Source organism: Haliotis rubra, unplaced genomic scaffold (genome assembly GCF_003918875.1).
Source record: "Haliotis rubra isolate DU_JTF1 unplaced genomic scaffold, ASM391887v1 Scf74, whole genome shotgun sequence".
Classification (NCBI taxonomy): Eukaryota; Metazoa; Mollusca; class Gastropoda; order Lepetellida; family Haliotidae; genus Haliotis; species Haliotis rubra.
Genome location: NW_025767457.1, coordinates 1760746 through 1780175, shown reverse-complemented (window position 1 = coordinate 1780175; position 19430 = coordinate 1760746). Strand labels below are relative to the sequence as shown.

Below are 19430 nucleotides of genomic sequence, written 5' to 3'. Positions count from 1 at the left end.
GTCTGTGTTGTTACGAACGACCATTTTAGCTCTAAGCTAACCTACGGCTCCACCAGCAATACTGACCCACCTTCCAGGGACCACGAAAGTCAGGACCGGCGGCGTTAGCGAAATGGTGAAAAGCCGGATAGAAGCAAATATAGACATTGTAGTAATTGTGCAGAAAAATAACTAAATATTGCAACAGCATTACGTTTGTGAAGACCATTTTGTAAGGGGTTTCAGATTTCTTTGGTCATTTTTCAGGGTAAAACGTATGTAATAAATTGTCCTTGGCGACATTTGTGGTCAGAATATCTTTATATACAAGAGGCAGTCCAGGAGGTGTTCATAGAATTTAGTAAGGATATTGGATCTAAAGTTATTGTATTTTACTCTAGCAACCTATTTCCTGGCATCATAAACAAAGAAATACTTTTCAAAAAGAACATTCCAGATAATAGAGAAAACAATGATTTAGTCAATGTTTTAAAATCTGTTTCACAAGTAATTGTTATTCTGAACAAAATGGAAAATCAATGTGTGTTGTCAAAACAAACTGTTTGGTTCCTTGCAGATAAGTGTTTGTTTTGAAGCAGTGTTCGAAAATGTATTCTGTCGCTAAACAAATCCCAGGCGACCAAGTCTAGCTGCAACCTTTGTCAACGAATCAAGTTGCTGTTTCGTTACATTGTACGAATGCAGTTGGGTCGACAGACAATTAGATCCGGGTATCCATGACAGACGGTGGCATGGTATCGCGGGGGAGTAATACACAAACCTGCATAAGTCCGGACTACTACGTTTAGGAGTCATAACCCTGACTGATTGAGTAAGGTTTTACGCCGCTTTTAGTGAGTGAGTGAGTTTAGTTTTACGCCGCACTCAGCAATATTCCAGCTATATGGCGGCGGTCTGTAAATAATCGAGTCTGGACCAGACAATCCGGTGATCAACAGCATGAGCATCGATCTGCGCAATTGGGAACCGATGACATGTGTCAACCAAGTCAGCGAGCCTGACTACCCGATCCCGTTAGTCGCCTCTTACGACAAGCATAGTCGCCTTGTACGGCAAGCATGGGTTGCTGAAGACCTATTCTACCCCGGATCTTCACGGGCAACGCCGCTTTTAGAAACATTCCAGCAAAATCATGGTGGAGGACACCAGAAATTGGGTTCACACACTCGTTATTGTTTGTTGTTTAACGCAATACTCCAGCTATATGGCGGCGGTCTCTACAGAATCGAGCCTGGACCAGACAATCCAGTGATCAACACCATGAGCATCATTCTACGCAACTGGAATACGATGACATGTCAGCGAGCCTGACCTACCGATCCCGTAAGTAGGCTCTTAGGATAAGCTAGGTTTTTTTTTGGTGCATTTGGCGGATCCAGAGGGTGCATTGGTGGGGTCCAGTGGGGGTGGTCCCCCTGAAAATGATGACCACTTGAAGATTATTTTGCGTTGGCGGAGCCAATGGGGGGTTCAGGGTGTTCGAACCCCCTGAACCCAACCAATCGAAATTCCTGGATCCGCCCATGTTTTGCATCTGTTAATTCAATGAGAAACAGAATCATCGTATGCTTTTAATTAGCTGAATATTGATGCTATATATTTTGATACACATCAGGAGCATGCAAAGTCTATATTGTAGATTAATTCATCAAAAATGATTTGATGATTTCACATTAATTTGTATGTTCTGCTCGTCATGTTCAACTTTCAACTTTTACATGCGTTAATAAGAACAGGGTACAATGGCAGCTTTGTAAATCAACGAAACCGTTGTGCACCTATTATATTGTGTGTCATGATCATAAACATGGCTGTTGTGTCTGTCCCCTTGCTTTCTGGCAGCAATTTTGAATTTCTAATAAATTTGCCCTTTGTGCGTTTTCCGGTACGACCCTGAGGTATCCCTAATTAACACTGCTTAACTGGTTAACTGATTTAACTGATATAATATGAGAGACGTTTCGGTGCAGCTACTAACACCGTTATCACCGTTATCAAGCAAATCACTTGCACCGAAACGTCGCTCATATTATATTAAAGAAGTTGTTTATCCATAGAACTCTCCCCGTTGTACTTATATAAAGAGCTTTTAGATATGAATAAATCATTCCTGTGACATCACACCATTGTATTATGTCACCGAGAAAGAACAAAGGAGTGTGAATTTCACAAAATGAGCTATTCTTTGTTGCTTTTCTAAGACATAAATAAATCAACGGCGAGAAGGATCCGACGAGCAACACAACCAACAACAGCTATGTTGAAATCAAGCAGGCGATGCCACATAAAGTTAGAGGTGTCGGTGTACACATTTTGATGAACGCGGTGAATGAATCGGAGATGTTCATGTTGAATGGGTCTTTTTTAGCAGTTTTGATGAAATTCATCTTGGAAAACAAATAAATCTTCGAAGAATAGAGAGAAGTCACGATAATTATATATTTCCAATGAAAACTTCACCGGAAATCGTAACCCCTTATCAACCTGAACCATTCCACTGTGATCGCCTATCTCCGAGTTGTTAGATTCGTTTCTGACTTTTCCATGTGTTTTCGTGTGTACTCGTGATCATGAAAAACAACAGTAATGTTTTTTTCCCAAATAGAAACTCTTCCGTTCTTCCTGCAAGACGGCACCAAATATCGGTGCCGAGTGTATTATTTTTTTCTATATTCCGAGCCTCGTTGACTACTGAGAATCATGTACCAGCACTGTGGCGGGTTAACGTGCCCCAAAGAGTTTTATTGTCTGTGGCGTTAAATCAGCGGTTCATCTCTCCTAATTTACTTTATGGTTGAAGCTGTTTGTCATTTAACGCCGCATTCTACAATATTCCAGCTGTATGATGCCAGTCTGTGAATAGTCGGGTTCTGTACTTGACAGTCCAGTGCTTGACAGCATGAGTGAGTGAGTTTGGTTTTACGCCGCTTTTAGCAATATTCCAGCAACATCACGGCGGGGGACACCAGAAATGGGCTTCACACAATGTACCCATGTGGGGATTCGAACCCGGGTCTTCAGCGTGACGAGCCAACGCTTTAACCACTAGACTACCCCACCGCCCCTTGACAGCATGAACATCGATCTAGGTAATACGATGACATGCGTCAACCATGCATCGGGCCTTGCTTTCCGATCCCGTTAGTCGCCTCTTATAACAAACAGAGGTTGGTGAAGACCAGATGCAACCCAGAAGTTCACATATCCATGGCGACAGTGGAAGGTTACAGGTTAAAAAGTTGACGTCAACTCTCGAGAAACACACAGTTTATCACGTTAATTGTCATTTTTATTTAGGTTTTATTTACTTTGAAAAGCTCTTTAATTATCAAGATTTACGAGATACTTCTTTCTAGTTGGGATTATACAATGGGACAACCTTATATTTCTTATAAATATTCTTTAAGTGGCATTAAAACGTTGGTGTCATAAACAAAGGAGAGCGCTTTTTTGATAGAAGTGTAAGGATCTACACTGAATCATCGCCTCAATTGTAAGACAGAAGTTGTGAATCCGACCGAAATATTGAGGAAGAAATCAAACTCAACATTGTAGTGAGTGAGTGAGTGAGTTTAGTTTTACGCCGCACTCAGCAATATTCCAGCTATATGGCGGCGGTCTGTAAATAATCGAGTCTGGACCAGACAATCCAGTGATCAACAACATGAGCATCGATCTGCGCAATTGGGAACCACCGATGACATGTGTCAACCAAGTCAGCGAGCCTGACCACCCGATCCCGTTAGTCGCCTCTTACGACAAGCATAGTCGCCTTTTGTGGCAAGCATGGGTTGCTGAAGACCTATTCTACCCCGGATCTTCACGGGTCAACTCAACATTGTAACAGTAATGATGCAAGTGAACTCGGACAACGCGTACAAAGTGTAGTGTGCCAGATTTACCATTGTCATGTAGACTCGGTAGTCAGCAGATGCATATTGTTTTGCTGCAAAGAAACGCTCAAAGGCACTGTACTGAACACATTGAATAATGAGAGACGTAACTATCTCGAGCATGACATGTTTGCAACGCTTGTACATGTTCGTACCATTGGCATGTTGCAGTTGTGCACACGTCAGAAACTTGTTGGTTGTTATCAATCTGACATGAGCTGAGTGTTGACCCGATACCAACAAACTCTTAACCGTCGCTTTGGACGCCCAAGGGCAATAACTCTAGTCCAAGACACTGACTGACTGACTTTGGTTTTACGCCTCTTTTAGCAATATTCCAGCAACATCACGGCGGGGGACACCAGAAATAGGATTCACACATTGTATCCATATGGGGATTCGAACCCGGGTCTTCGGCGTGACGAGCCAACGCTTTAGCCATTAGGTTACCCCATCGCCCCTAGTCCAAGACAGGTTAGGCAGAGCATTATAAAACGGTTGCAAACTTCCACTAAAATAAGGGACTGTTAAAACCGGCAAGTGGTGTACAAATACACCATCGTCTGCATAGATGCTCTTTGCGTCCACGACGTGCACGTTTTAGCTCAAAATGCACGTAATGTAACTTGGGGGCGTCAGTGGTATATGGTTTGTGAACCTTGCCTTGATCGACGTTGGGCAGAATCCAGGTTCACTCTCCACCGAAGGAATCAACATTGGAGACGTCCCTATGAGTATATATTTTATGGACTTTGACGACCAACACTGTAATCGTTTTTGGGGCTGGCCCTTAACTGTATAGGGTCCATATTCACTAGCCGAATTGCGCTCCATATTGTCCATGTCACATGCCAATATTATAGGGTCACCCTTCACCATTTTCACGTCGTGTTGAGAAACAGTTTATCTTTCTGTATGAAAACGCATGTGCTCATCGTGCCGAATTTGTAATCTAATTCTTCCAACTGTAAAACATCGACGTCATGCCTTGGCCAGCACTCCTGGCCTATCTTCCAGTGAACCTTTCTGGGACGTCACTGGCACACGTTGACATCAACGTCAAAATCCATCCACTTCTCACAATGAAACGCGGTGCTGCACTCAGTGATGTGTAGAACAACACGATCCAAGTAGACATTTGTGGACTCATTAGAAGACTGCCCAGAAGAACACGTCCATGTGTGGCAGAGAGGTGGTTTTATTCGACATGAGTAATATTGGCTGGAAATGACGAAGGTGACCCCCGACCTCTTTTTTGACCCGGTGGACGACAATCTCACCACACCAACCACTAGTATCCGTTGGAGGAATACTTGTTTTATTTAAGGATTTTGCATAGCAGAAAAGGTTGGGCGGAAGGGAAAGTCGTGTGGTTTAGGAACTGAGACACACAATGTAAGGGTGTGTGTGGCTACTTGTCTGGACGTGTGTAAGCGCGCTTAGATATGATACCGCATTTTAACAGGGATGCGCCCTTTAGACATATCATACTGACTCAGATCCGACAAGTCCTTGCTTTATTCCTTTAATGCCGAGCGCCAGGCATTCTAACAACAAATGTCATCTTCTAAAACGTATTTTGCTAGGAATGCACCCCGACCTTCCCGTATCTTGGCAGACTCCACCAACTGCACAACGCAGGCGGGTAGTTACAACCATATATGACTTACAACGCAACGATTCTCGCAGCGCTTGTTTATAGCTTCATTTGGGTAGAGTTCCCAGGTTTCATGATATTAAGACAAACTGGATAATCACAAACAAATTGGCTTTAGCAATTTTGAATGTTTCAGTACATACTATTAGCTAAATTATATTTGTATTCTAAATACCTCTCAGTTGGCCAGAAAGGGGAACCAGACGGAGAAAGCAATGATGATATTTTTTTAGAAAAGATACACTGACTGACTGACTGTGTTTGGTTTTACGCCGCTTTTGTCTTCGGCGTGACGAGCTCGAGCCAATGCTTTAACCATTAGGCTACCCCACCGTCCCCGAAAAGATACATAGTGCTACTGTAGGGCCAAGTGGGAAGAACCAAACATTAGACCGACGGGAAACAGTGAAACTTTAGGCTGTAAGTTAATAATGAAACTATTGGCCGAAGGAAATGGTGAAATTACGTGGCGAAGTGTCATAGTGAAACGGTATTGCTGCAGCGCGATAGTGAAACTACAAAATAAGCCGGAGGAAATTGTTAAACTTTAGGCTAAAGGGTAATAGTGAAACTATCGTACTAAGTGGAATAGTAAAACCAATGGGTACTGAAAATGAAGAATGAAGGGTAACAGCGAAGCTGTTAGATAAACGAAATCAGTGAAACCAAGGCACGAAGCGGAATAATGATACTAAGGGAGGAAGGGAATAGTTAAACTCTTTGACGAAGGACAATAGTGAAATCACGGGGCAAATCGGAATAGTAAAACTACAGGGCGAAAAATAATAATTAGACCGAAGTGGAACAGTGAAACAATGGTGAAATAGACGAAGTGGAAATGGTGAAACTAAGGCGCGAAGAGGTATTGAGATAATTTAGGCTGAAGCGGTATAGTGAAACTATAGGGCAAAGGAAAATAATAACTAAACGTTATGCCAAAGGGAAATAGTGAAACTTTAGGGCGAACAGGAACACGGAAACTATGGGACAAAGGAGAATATGACTGTAAACTTAGGTGAATAATGTTACAATGGGGCGAAGAGGAATAATGAAACTTAAGTTGGTAATGAAAGGAATTGTCAATTTATACGTATGCTATGTTTCAAATCTTATACCTTTACAAGGACTCTCTTACACTTAGTAGGTGAAGACAATATTGAAGAGATTACAAACAGGATACTTTGGGATACTTATATCAATTCACAAATACACAAAACGCAAAGAATTTGTGAAAATATACGTGTAGTTGTCCTATGGTCCTTTATCATCAATGTGACGTGTCTAACGCTTCGCGTCATTTAACAGAACACAAATTATGTAGATAGTTTGCTGCAGAATAGTGGTTTTAGAACATATTTCAATTGTAAATGTTTAACAGCAATACCAAGCTATCAGGCTATGGCATTTTTGCTATAGTCATACATAATAATGGACTGTTCTTAAACTTCTGTTTACTTACATGTACACAAATCAAAGTAATAAATCATAGATAGGAACATTAATTTTGATCTTTCATATTTTGCAATGGCAAATTAGAATGACTATTTTGTAATTACTTTTAAATAAGCTGCATTACATGTATGTGAACAATTAATCCGAGACAAGATACATGTCAGTACGTAGCTATCAGATAGATTGTTCCACAAAACACATTTCCTCGACAACATTTACAAAACACTTTCCATATACGCTTAGGTGTCGCGTGGGACCATTAGGGAACGTTCCACTTACCTGCGGAGTAGACTTGTGTAGCTTGTAATACCTACAACAAAAAATGCACGTATTATTACTGCCCATCACTTTACAGGTAATTTTATTTAAAAAAAACACGTCAGTATCACAGTCGTACGTACCAAAGATGCAAGAAGTAGTATCATTGCCCCGGCCGCCATTTGCTCATTGTCAAGTAAGTATTGCAGGGTTGAGACCAAGACCGCGACGGGTACAGGCAGGTGGATTGGAGACGTCACAGGTTTACTGATATCTGATTGGTCCACGTGACCTTAGCAGTACCAGCAGCGCTAGACAATCCCTCGCTTAAAGACACCGCGTGAATTATTAACGTTGTGGCGGTTTGTTTCGTTTATACAAAAAGTAATGTCATGGATCGAAGATGTAGATTGCAGACATGGAAGCAATGCCATATATAACAAGAATTGTTACTCTCGTGGGATTGGCATAAAGTTACTAAAATCTATTTCTGAAATAATAACTGGTATTGATTCTCAATTGATTTTCCACTTATAAAACACGTGTATAGCCAATAATCAAGATAGTCGGTGCTGACTGATGGAGCAGTTCTACAACAACGTCGTCACGCTGTGTGGAGTATTGACCGCCATTGATAGACACCACTAACAGTCAAACTCCACACATGACAAACACAACCAGACCAACTTCAGTACCACAAAACACTGTCAGCTCTACAACAAGGAAACAACCAGGCCTATTAGAACAGTGTTCCCTTCCATGCTAACAAACGGAATTGATTAACGAGTTTATTTTCCTCTGTTATTTTCTCTTAATCTGGGTCCTTCCAACATCATTGTTGGCCGAAATTACAAAATGCCCCTAAGGGAACAGAACGATCGATATAATACAGCAATCAGGCCATGGCGCTTGATCACGGACGCTGGTGGTTGTCAAGACGTCACCTTTGTAAGCTGATTTCTAGAACAACAATCCACCGCTCTAAACATAGCTACCAATCTGCATTCGCCAGCTATGCTAGCAATTTAAAGGATTATGTTTGAGCTGTAATAATATTCTTGGTGTCAGCTAAGGTATGAAAATCGGTATTGATGCTGTTTTGATCGTCTGTGAGTGATGCTGAGCGGCTTGCTGGTGATGGAGGGACATTATAGCCGGTTCCAGTGCTGAAGCTGTACAGTAAGCTGTTGCCTTGGTCACCTACGACATCAACAACTACCTGCTTCCCTCACTGACGATCAATTGCGGTCTTAAATGCATTGTGTTGGAAACAAAAAAACATTACAAGACAAACATCCCACAAAGACGGTTCTTCTATGTTGGTTGTATGTCACCTCATACAACATCCTGGAGAATGGTTTTAAGAGCACCCTATATTTACAAGGACCTAGCGACATGGTGTAAACAATGCGTTATCATATTTATTTACTGCCTGTTCAATATCTGTACAAGCTCTGACGACAAAGAGTAAAGATGTATTTCTGGGACACTAAGATCAGCTTGCGAGGTTCCTTTTTAACCTACAAACAGCCATGCCCTAAGTAACAGGAACCATAATGGGTTGATTGTCCAAACAAGACATACGTGTCCTAAGATAGTCTGATTTATGTATTTAGGACTGTCCGATTATGTATTTACGTACACAATCTCATGGCATCTTTCGGTTAGATTACAGCTCGACTAAGGAAAAGTAAGAAACAGGACCTAAAAGGAAATTTGTGCTTTACCTCAGTGTATTTGGACATATTTCACTGCTTATGTATGTCACGATATTATGACATACCACTATAGCATCACAAGTCATATATACTCCGAACACATATAAATCAGTGTGTTATCCCATATATTACAATTCATTATATACTATTCATACTTTGCTAAGGATCAAATCAACAGAAAACAACGATGTGGGGTCAAACTGGATTTACATATCAAAGCTCATTGTAAGCATGGATCCTAGGTTTCAGTGTGTCATTTCATCTTGTGGATCCCATACCTGCTATTGACGGGTGTTGTGTACTTGTCAATGACTCGTTTCATGATTTGCAAAATGGTTGATTTGTGCCATGAAAACCATTTTTATGGTTACTCATGTATCAAGTGCATAAGGTTAGATTAAAGTGATTGTTTGCCTAAAGAGGGATTACCATATTATTATTTATCCAGTTTTAAATGGATACAATTTCAAATTATAAATCTACGTTTAAGTAAAGTTGTGAATTTTTGTGATCCTTAGCAAAGTATGAGTAGTATATAGAAATGGCACATGTAACCTGTCACATATTACATGTATCAGTATTACGATACCTTACACTGGTATGGTGACCTTAGCAAAGTGTGCACATGCAACCTTAGCATAACATGTATCAGTATTACGATAACACTGGTATGGTGACCTTAGCAAAGTGTGAGTAGTATAGAAATGTCATATGTAACCTGTCACATATTACATGTATCAGTATTACGATACCTTACTGGTATGGTGACCTTGCAAAGTGTGAGTAGTATGGTGACCTTAGCAAAGTGTGAGTAGTATATAGAAATGGCACATGTAACCTGTCACATATTACATGTATCAGTATAACGATACCTTACACTGGTATGGTGACCTTAGCAAAGTGTGAGTAGTATATAGAAATGGCACATGTAACCTGTCACATATTACATGTATCAGTATTACGATACCTTACACTGGTATGGTGACCTTAGCAAAGTGTGAGTAGTATATAGAAATGGCACATGTAACCTGTCACATATTACATGTATCAGTATTACGATACCTTACACTGGCATGGTATGTTAAAGTGTTAGTGCATATGTATTACCTTATTACTACATTTTATTAGATTGTACAATGTGAATTATTAACATTTCCACAATCATAAGCAATCCCTGCTGAATCGAGAGGCCTTTGTACAAATCCAATTACATCATAAACACGTGCTTATGAACATTTATAAAAAAAAACAACAGTAAACGTTCTCGAAAAGGTAGCGTCTCCTGTGCCAGATGTGGAACGTAACTCACAAACAAACACAAGCACTAAGGGCAGCATTTTAATTTTTTTGTTTCTCATCGCCCGACCGACCCTTCTAATTTATTATTTGGATAATTTTGTCTGTATTAAGTTTTTTTCCCCGACCGACCGACCCATGTTCAGAATTTGGTGATTCCGTGAAACACATAAAAAATGACGCCTTAACAAACAAAAACACAAACATATAAACAAAGAAACAAACAAACAAACATCCACTCACGCACACGCACGCACGCACGCACACACACACACACACACACACACACACACACATACATACATACATACATACATACATACATACATACATACATACATACATACATACATACATACATACATACATACATACATACATACATACATACATACATACATACATACATACATACATACATACACCCGGGTCTTCAGCGTGACGAGCCAACGCTTTAACCACTAGGCTACCCCACCGCCCCCGTAAAGATGTAATTATAATTAGTTGCTGAATATTGGGATGAGTGAATTCCATTTAAGATTTTATAGTTTCTCTTTGAAATATTTTTTTCTGCAGAAAATATCTCTTTTAATACCTTTTTGTAATTAATGAATTTGGGAATTGATTTTCAATATTACATAAATTGATATGTTTTTTAGCAGAGATAATGATTTGATTTAGTAAGCATCATTATGCAATGTACCAAACAAATAAAGTATTTTGTAATGTTTATGTTTCGAGGTAAATAGTTATTAATCCAGAGTTCTAGATCATTCCAGAATTTCATGCTTTCACAACATTCCCAATAAACATGACAAATGCTCTCAGAAACATCATTGCAAAAACTACACAAATCATTGTCGATCAGGTTCATTTTCATTAATTCGTTTTTAGTATAAATAACTCTTTGCAAAAATCGGTATTGAAAATGAAGAAGTTTCACATCTTTCAACCCATGTCTATAGAAGTTAAAAATCTCTGTTATAGCTTGTCTGTATCAATATTTAGCTTGTCATCGCTTCCACCAAACAACCCCAGTGATGAGAGACGCCTCATTACTTCGCGTCGCTTCAGCTGACACGGTTTTGATCCAGCAATGACGTAGTGATATTTAACAAAGAACACATTTCCTTTAGTGTCTCCGCTTGAATACTCACTAGTAGGGTAAGTGAGAACGAAGCTCAGGTTATGTGTCCAAGTGTTGCATTGTCTATATTCTATCGTGGATACAATTTGTTCTTTAGAAATGCAGGACTCTGGTTATTGTTTTCACTACTTGAAACTACCACTTTCTTATAGATATTGTAGGGTAGCCCAGTGGTTAAAGCGTTCGTCGTCACGCCGCAGACCCGGGTTCGATTCCCCACATGGGTACAATGTGTGATGCCCATTTCTGGTGTCCACTGCCGTGATATTGGAATATTGCTAAAAGCGGCGTAATGCCAACTCACTCACTTATAGATATTGTCACATTTTTATTCCCTTTTATTTGTTCCTGAACTGTGAAACTAGTTGGAATTACGGGTTATTATTCGGCCCCAAAAGGAAGAAGCGACTAAATGAATCTGGGCTCGATGACCTGGGAGATGGCGTGTCAACGTGCCCCGACGGAATAGGTCGTCATAATATCAATCACTGGATCTCGGCTATTGACATGCCGCTGTCATACAGCTGAGCATGATTTGAAATATGCAGTAAACATCTACGACATGCGACATTTTGGACTTTACTTGACTAGCCTTTGCCTTGTGTTTATAACCATGCCACCGTGGGGATTGGATAACCTCATTTGTTTCGGAAACACCTCGTATCAACACTATTTGATACTGATTCATACACACATGTTCATGAGTTAGGCAGAATAATACATTCGACAATCGTGTGTGGCAGGTGTTATTTAAGGACGTGGAAAGTTTTCTTTGTATTTCTGTCATGCATAAAAATGTTGAGGTTAAAAAACCTATCTGACTGACAGCCTCACTTATTCACGCTCTCATCATTGGATACACGTACGTTTGATATATACCAGTCTGTGAATACTAGTGTCGTAAGGTTTAAAATATATGTCAATGTCCTCATGCTTTGAAATAATGAATTGTTTAGCACCGCTTAAATTGTCCGAAAGCACTGACGTCAACGCTATCAACGCCAACGTAAAACGTAAATACCACAAGCGGCGGGCGACATTAATACCCCATGCTCCACGACTGCCAATCACGCGTGCCAGGGCCAAATGTCCACCCATGATCCCCTGGTATAAATACATTAACCCGTCAACGACGTTCCCGTTGCCGGTCACGAGGGAGCGTCAGATGAACCCGCTCGTCGCTCTCCTTGTGGCGACCCTAGGTGGCGCTGTCCCGACCGTGGGACAACTGAACCCCACGGACCGCGTGTCTCGAGTCACGTGCCGGCAGGCCCCAGGGTCAAACGACACCATCTACGAGCACAAATTCCGCGATGTGTATCATCAGAGGATGGTGAAGCTTGATCACTACAGCGGGGACGTCGTTCTCATCGTCAACGTCGCCACCTACTGACAATGGACCCGGCAGTACCACGGCATGAAGGCACTCCAGCAGGAATTTGGTTCGCCCGGATTACGGATTATAGCTTTTCCATGCAACCAGTTCGGCAAGGTGGGATATCATTCCGTTATTCACTGAAACCTCATTGGTTCGAGTCTACTTAGTCCTACATTTCCGTTTTAGGTGTGGTTACAGCATCATGTGTAAATATACTGAGGGAAACAAATAAGGGAACACCACTTCATGGCAGTGTTCCTTTATTTATTCTCAGATTTCCTCCCACAGCCCTATTCAAAGTTGGTGATGAAAACTGGAAAATATTACAGGAACCCTTGAATGTTCCCGTGTTCCTTTATATCAATAATGGGTATGACCACCATGTGCGTGAAGCACAGCAGTGTAACGACGATGCATAGAGGCTACCAAATGAGCATTGGAGGCCTGGGAAATCGTCTGGGGCGTGGTCACTGCTGTCTGGAACCTGTATCTGAGATGAGTCACCGAATCCACCTGTCCTGTCTTGGCGTCGTTACGCCGGGCTTCAGAACGTGGGTGGTCGGCGACGTCATTACTGTTTCGATAACGCCTGACCCATGCATATATAGTGTTACGATGGCATTGGAAATGTGCTGCCACCTGTTGTTGGCTCATTCCTGCTGCAACCATTCCAATGGCTTCATGACGTTGAGCAGATGTTAATCTTGGCATGATGTGCATGTGACTTTGTGGATTTGTGAACGTTTTAATGACCAAAGATCAAGCTTTCGACAGTGACAGCAATTTCAGAGTTTCACATGTTGTGTGCAGCTGTACGGGCTGCACGTGCAGTAACACATTGCAAGGCCATACGCCACCGTCAATGACGTCACGTTGCCTGGCACGTGCATGAGCGTTTGATTGTCTCCAATACTTGCTATGTTCACAAATGTATTCATGTATAAATACGCTGTGTGCCTATATTTATATTTTCTGTGTGCACAGTTTCTTTATGTGGCCAGTATATATAGTTTGTTTCCTTCATCTTTCTTTAATCACCTGAAGAAGGGGCAAGAAGTCTGCTCAGAAATGTAGTGTTATACAAAAAAGAAGAAGTTGCCATCCATATACTTGTCTTATATATTCACCCTTCTAAAATTCTCAAGCCGCGGTAAAACTAATTTCACCTCATCTAAATGCTTATCAAGAATCTCTTCTAATGTTTTTGGAAGACAATCAGTTAATGATGAGAAATTGGGCCTGGCACCTTGACATGGTAGTGTCTGACTAGAGGGGTGCCCATCTCATCTCTGAATCCACCCATGCAACTTTTGTGAGCTCTACATGAAGTTTACTTTAGCAGGGGTTTTATCCAGCATGTTCAACACAAAGATCTCCCAATGCTGTCAGATGCTGTTAATCTCTCCATAAGAACAATGAGTGAGTGAGTTTAGTTTTATGCCACTTTTAACAATATTGAGGCAATATCATGGCAGGGGACACTTGAAATGGGCTTCACACATTGTAGCCATGTAGGGAATTGAACCGGGTTTTCGGCATGACGAGCGGACGCTTTAACCACTAGGCTACCCCACCGCCCCTTCATAAGAACAAAAACTGATAATGATACCGATAAACAATAAATAATGTATCTTGCAAAGTTTCATGTGATAAGATACTCTATACTTGTACAAGATGATACTTATTCACCTAATTTGTGTAAATGACACAAAACACACAGTTTTCAAATATATGCAGATCCAGAACCATTGCACTTTTCTGATGCATGTGTAGTGGCCATAAACTTTCTGAATCCCCACGGACCTTCTAATTCGAAGTCGGATGCCTTGTCCACATGACCAAAGAGGTTAACCCCGTCAGCAAGATGACAAGGTAAGGATGTCATCTGTGGGATGACTCCACGCCCTGCTACACATGTTTACACACATTCTTATCATATTGTAATGTTCTGCAACTAGTCTTAAGTCAATTTGGGATATATTGCTCACTGATTTATCATATCGTTCTATGACAGTCTTAAATATCACTTCATAATTTGCTCATGTCATGTTGCTGATGTGAATTCCAATTTGAACTCACATTGTTTACAGAGTTTATATTTGCATTAATTAAAAATATTCAATTTCTGTGCTTCATGTGTGGTGAAGCAATAGCTGAATGTTTCTAATGCTGCAGGTTGCCTATGATACATTTATTGGTTTCAACTGTTTAACAAACAAGCCAAAGAATGTGAGCAAGGCTTAGTAATATCCCAACTGTCTCCCAACTTTAGCTGCAAAACAATTAATAATGATTATTCTTGATGAAAATACAAGATTTGTTTCAAACCTTGCAGTGCAATGCCCTGTAAACATCCTCTAGATATGGAAGGTGATTCTCCATGTGAAAACTATCCATTCAAATGTGTTCAAGTTTAACAAATGTTCCTTTTGGTTTGTTTAAGATCAAAATATGTAAGTTGATGCAATGCTTTCAAAAATCAGAAAATTGGAACCAATCTTTGCACTGCATGTGTGCTTTAGACAAAGAACCTGTTGTCCAAATTTGAAAATATTTTGACCAAAACTTCTGAAGTTATTGGTTGAACAAACTTGTTTAAATTTGTAAATTGATGTAATTTCTTTTAAAAAATCAAATATCATATCAAACGTTTTCAAGTTAATGGTTGAACAAAATTTTCTTAGTTCAAATTTCCAAATTGCTGTGATTCTTAAAAAATTCAAATATCAGAATCAAAATTGCACTGCATCTCTTCTTTACACAAAGAAGGGGGTTCCAAAATATGAAAACAATTTAACCAATAATTTTCAAGTTATTGGTTGAACAAAAATATGTTTGGCCAGATGAATGGATGGACAGACAAACTTTTGACATAAACAAAACATTAAATTCAACACTTTCATTAACCAAGATGGTGTCAAAGAGGCCTGTATAATTTATTGTTTTCTTCCCACAAAAAAACCCAAAGAAGTTGATTCTCATTGCTGTAGGACGAGTCTATCTGGGTTTGTGTCTAGACATAACAGTTTGTCTGGGCACAATACTTGGTATCAAGGAAGCCTGTGTTATTTCATGTTTTCCCCCCACAGTGTTCAGTCGAGGCAATGGTCTTTCGGGATTCTCAAATAATTTATTAATTGGTACATAAAATTTACGCTTAGTGGGACATCTGCTGCTTTTATGTAGATGGGTCTATTTAATATAATTATTGGAGTCATTGACTGTGTCATTAATCTTTTACATCACTTTGACAGCTGCTTCAATTGTTGAATATAACTGTAATGAAAGTCCTCAACGACCTCAGACATGGTATTGACAGTGGTAATGTTGGCCTCCTGGTGCTGTTAGATTTGAGCGCAGCCTTTGATACCATAGACCACCAGATGCTACTCTGAGTCGCCTCAAGGATGACTTCTTCCTCAATGGTACTGTAGGGTCCTGGTTCAAATCCTATCTGTCGAATCGGTATCAATCAGTGTATATCGATGGTGTCTATTCAGCTCCAGTGAATCTGTCAAGTGGTGTGCTACAGGGGTCGGTTTTGGGTCCAGTTCTATTCACACTGTACACCAAGGCACTTGGTTCAATCATTAAGGTACATGAGATCAACAGGCATCTATACGCAGATGACACTCAGCTGGCATTACTCTTCAAGCCTAATCAATCTGAAGGACGGTGAGCAGCTCAAGCTATGACAAACTGCTGTCATGACATACAGAAATGGATGTCGACCAACAAGCTCAAGTTGAATGCTGAAAAAATGGAGTGTGTTGTGGTTGTACCAAAGTCATGGTGTTAAGAGTCCGGATTCACTACCTTGGTTATTGGAGATACTGTCAGGTACCAGTGTCAGAGAGTGTCAAAGACCTAGGTGTAATCTTGGACTCGGTCCTCTCCATGGACAGTCACATCAGTCAAATAACCAAGATGTGTTTTCTTCAGTTGAGGAACATCAGCAACATCCGGAAATATTTGACCAAAGAATCAGCCATCATTCTCATACTGTCCCTAGTCATGACAAGGATCGACTACTGTAACAGTCTCCTTGTTTGAGCCTCTGCTGTGCAGATAAATCGTCTCCAGTGTGTACAGGATACGGCCACCAGGATTGTGTCACTTGCCCGTAAACAAGACCATATCACTCCAATCCTGAAGGATCTACACTGGCTTCCAGTGCAGCACAGGATTACTTTCAAGATCCTCTGCTTAGCCCACCGGTGTCTGTCCGGCAACACTCCAGGCTACCTACAGGACCTCCTGCCTATCTACTCTCCCACTCGATCCCTACGCTCTGAGTCCAAGCTACTGTGTCGCATGCCCAACATCAAGACTGTGAGATATGGCCAGCGTTCCTTCTCATATGCAGCGACATCCCTGTGGAACAGCCTCCCAGAATCAATCAGAAGATCTCCAAATCTAATGTCTTTCAGACGTCATCTCAAGACCTATCTCTTTCAACAGCTCTGAACTCTTTTTATTTGACTGTGAGCTTCGAGCATGCATCAAGCATGGAGTAATTCGCAATACAAGTGGCCTATTATTATTATTATTATTATTATTAATGATTCCTTTATGAGCTTCAATTTCTCCTGAATTAGTTATATTTGTGAAAGTGATGATCACTGGCCTGAATTTCATATCACAGTTAATTGTAATAATAATTCATGTATTGCATACCAGAATACATTAAGTACCAGAATACATAACATTATTATGTAGTAGTGCTGAAGTGATTAATCGAACAATCACTCAATTGATCAATCTTGCTTGCATCAGTGATTATCAATGAGCTTGGATGGGGGATGGACAAAATCCCAACCAGACAAAATCCCATAGGACAAAATCCCACACCAAAATGACCAACATAGGACAAAATCCCATTTTTATACAGTAAAATACCTTTATAACGAACTCCAGGGGACCACTGAAATTAGTTCGTTATATCCGTAGTTCGCTATTCACCTTTTTATATGATAATATAAGGTTTATTCAGGACTTTTAAAACAGTTTGCTATAGCCGTCAATTCGTTATATCCGACGTTTGATATAAAAGTATTCTACTGTATGTTCTTGCTACCCTTGTTTTCATGACAGAAGCCAGTCAGATAAGTAGATTAGCATGTTTTCGCAACAGAGGCCAGTGGCTGCATTGATAAATTTTACAAATGTGTCTTTGATGTTGACAGATTTATCAGTGTTCCAAAATGGAAGAACTGAAGAGCTTCAAGGGACGAGTTAAAGTAGCATTAGATGGATGTTTGTACACTAACAAGGTTACAAATAAGAGTAGTATTAGGTGGGAATGTTCACGAAAAATTGCATTTGAATGTCGTGGGTCCATGAAGACATCTTTGACAATGGAGAATCCGGTTCTTGCTACATCTCACAGTCATCCAGTCATACATCAATTAAGATGTACAATGACAATGATGTTCTAGAAAGATGCTTTAATGGATGATTACATGTACCATATACCAAATATACCAGGATGAGTGAGTTACTATTTAACGTCACATCGGCAATATCTCAGCCATATCGTGACGATATACCAGGATGATGCATTATGTTATGAGATTACATTGAATCATGTTATTAGTGCTTATGATCAATACTGCTTATTTATGAGGGAAAATATAAATATCTATTACAAAATATATTGTATGTCATTTTTCACAATGATGGGTTTTGTCTGCAGTGTGCAGACATTTTGTCCTATGGAATTTTGTCTGGGTGGGATTTTTGTGTGGATGGGATTTTGTCCTACCCTTGCTTGGAGTGAGTGAGTTTAGTTTTACGCCACACTCAGCAATATTCCAGCTATATGGCAGCGGTCTGTATATAATCGAGTCTGGACCAGACAATCCAGTGATCAACAGCATGAGCATCGATCTGCGCAATTGGGAACCGATGACATGTGTCAACCAAGTCAGCGAGTCTGACCACCCGATCCCGTTAGTCGCCTCTTACGACAAGCATAGTCGCCTTTTGTGGCAAGCATGGGTTGCTGAATACCTATTCTACCCCAGATCTACACGGGTCCCCTTGCTTGGAAGAATAAACTTTAGAAAGTATGTTTCTCATTGTTATATTTGTTATAACAAGACATAAACAACTGATGCAGTTTCCTGACTCATAAAACTGCAATGTAAACAACAGACTATGCAATCTTAACAGGAAGCAGCCTTGATCGTCTTGTGGTAGAACTAATCATGCCTGTTTCATTTTCACAATGTTATGATTGTGTCCTGTTGTTGCCCACATGAGTTTAGAGCTGGGGTTTATGATTATATTTGATTATTGATCGATCACTGAGCTCTGATTGCTGATCTGTATATTGTGAGAGATAACCAGCACTACTACGTACCACAACATACCAGTGTTCACGAATAGCGTCTGACCATCTGACAAATCCGGCAGATTCGCCAAAGGTCTGATAGAAGTCTAAAACCCACTGGCCCCAGTGTCTGACTGTATATTTCACAATGACTTTGACCGACGTTGTTATATGTGACATGTGACACTTGTTTGCTGTTTATAAATCTTATGTTTGTTAATAATTTCAGTGCCAATTATAAGACATGTTAAATCTGAAATGTGTGTTTAATTTTATTCTTTGGGTCCTGTGAATTTT

General features: G+C 40.3%; 2 protein-coding genes across 3 annotated transcripts in view; one reads left to right on the top strand and one right to left on the bottom strand.

Moving 5' to 3' along the window:
• LOC124259887 overlaps positions 1-7507 on the bottom strand; it is a 61941-nt gene extending 54434 nt beyond the window's left edge. For both annotated transcript variants that reach the window (XM_046694108.1, XM_046694109.1), the window contains exons 1-2: positions 7404-7507; positions 7282-7312 (exon numbers count right to left, since the gene is read on the bottom strand). In XM_046694108.1, the coding sequence (XP_046550064.1) occupies positions 7282-7312; positions 7404-7442 (70 nt within the window). In that variant the 5' untranslated portion in view covers positions 7443-7507. The remainder of the gene's footprint in view (positions 1-7281; positions 7313-7403) is intronic.
• A 5331-nt stretch (positions 7508-12838) lies between these two features.
• LOC124259852 lies at positions 12839-17266 on the top strand. Its single transcript, XM_046694068.1, has 2 exons — positions 12839-12913; positions 16868-17266. The coding sequence occupies exons 1-2, from the start codon at positions 12839-12841 to the stop codon at positions 17264-17266; spliced, it is 474 nt and encodes a 157-aa protein (XP_046550024.1).
• Positions 17267-19430: the final 2164 nt, after the last annotated feature.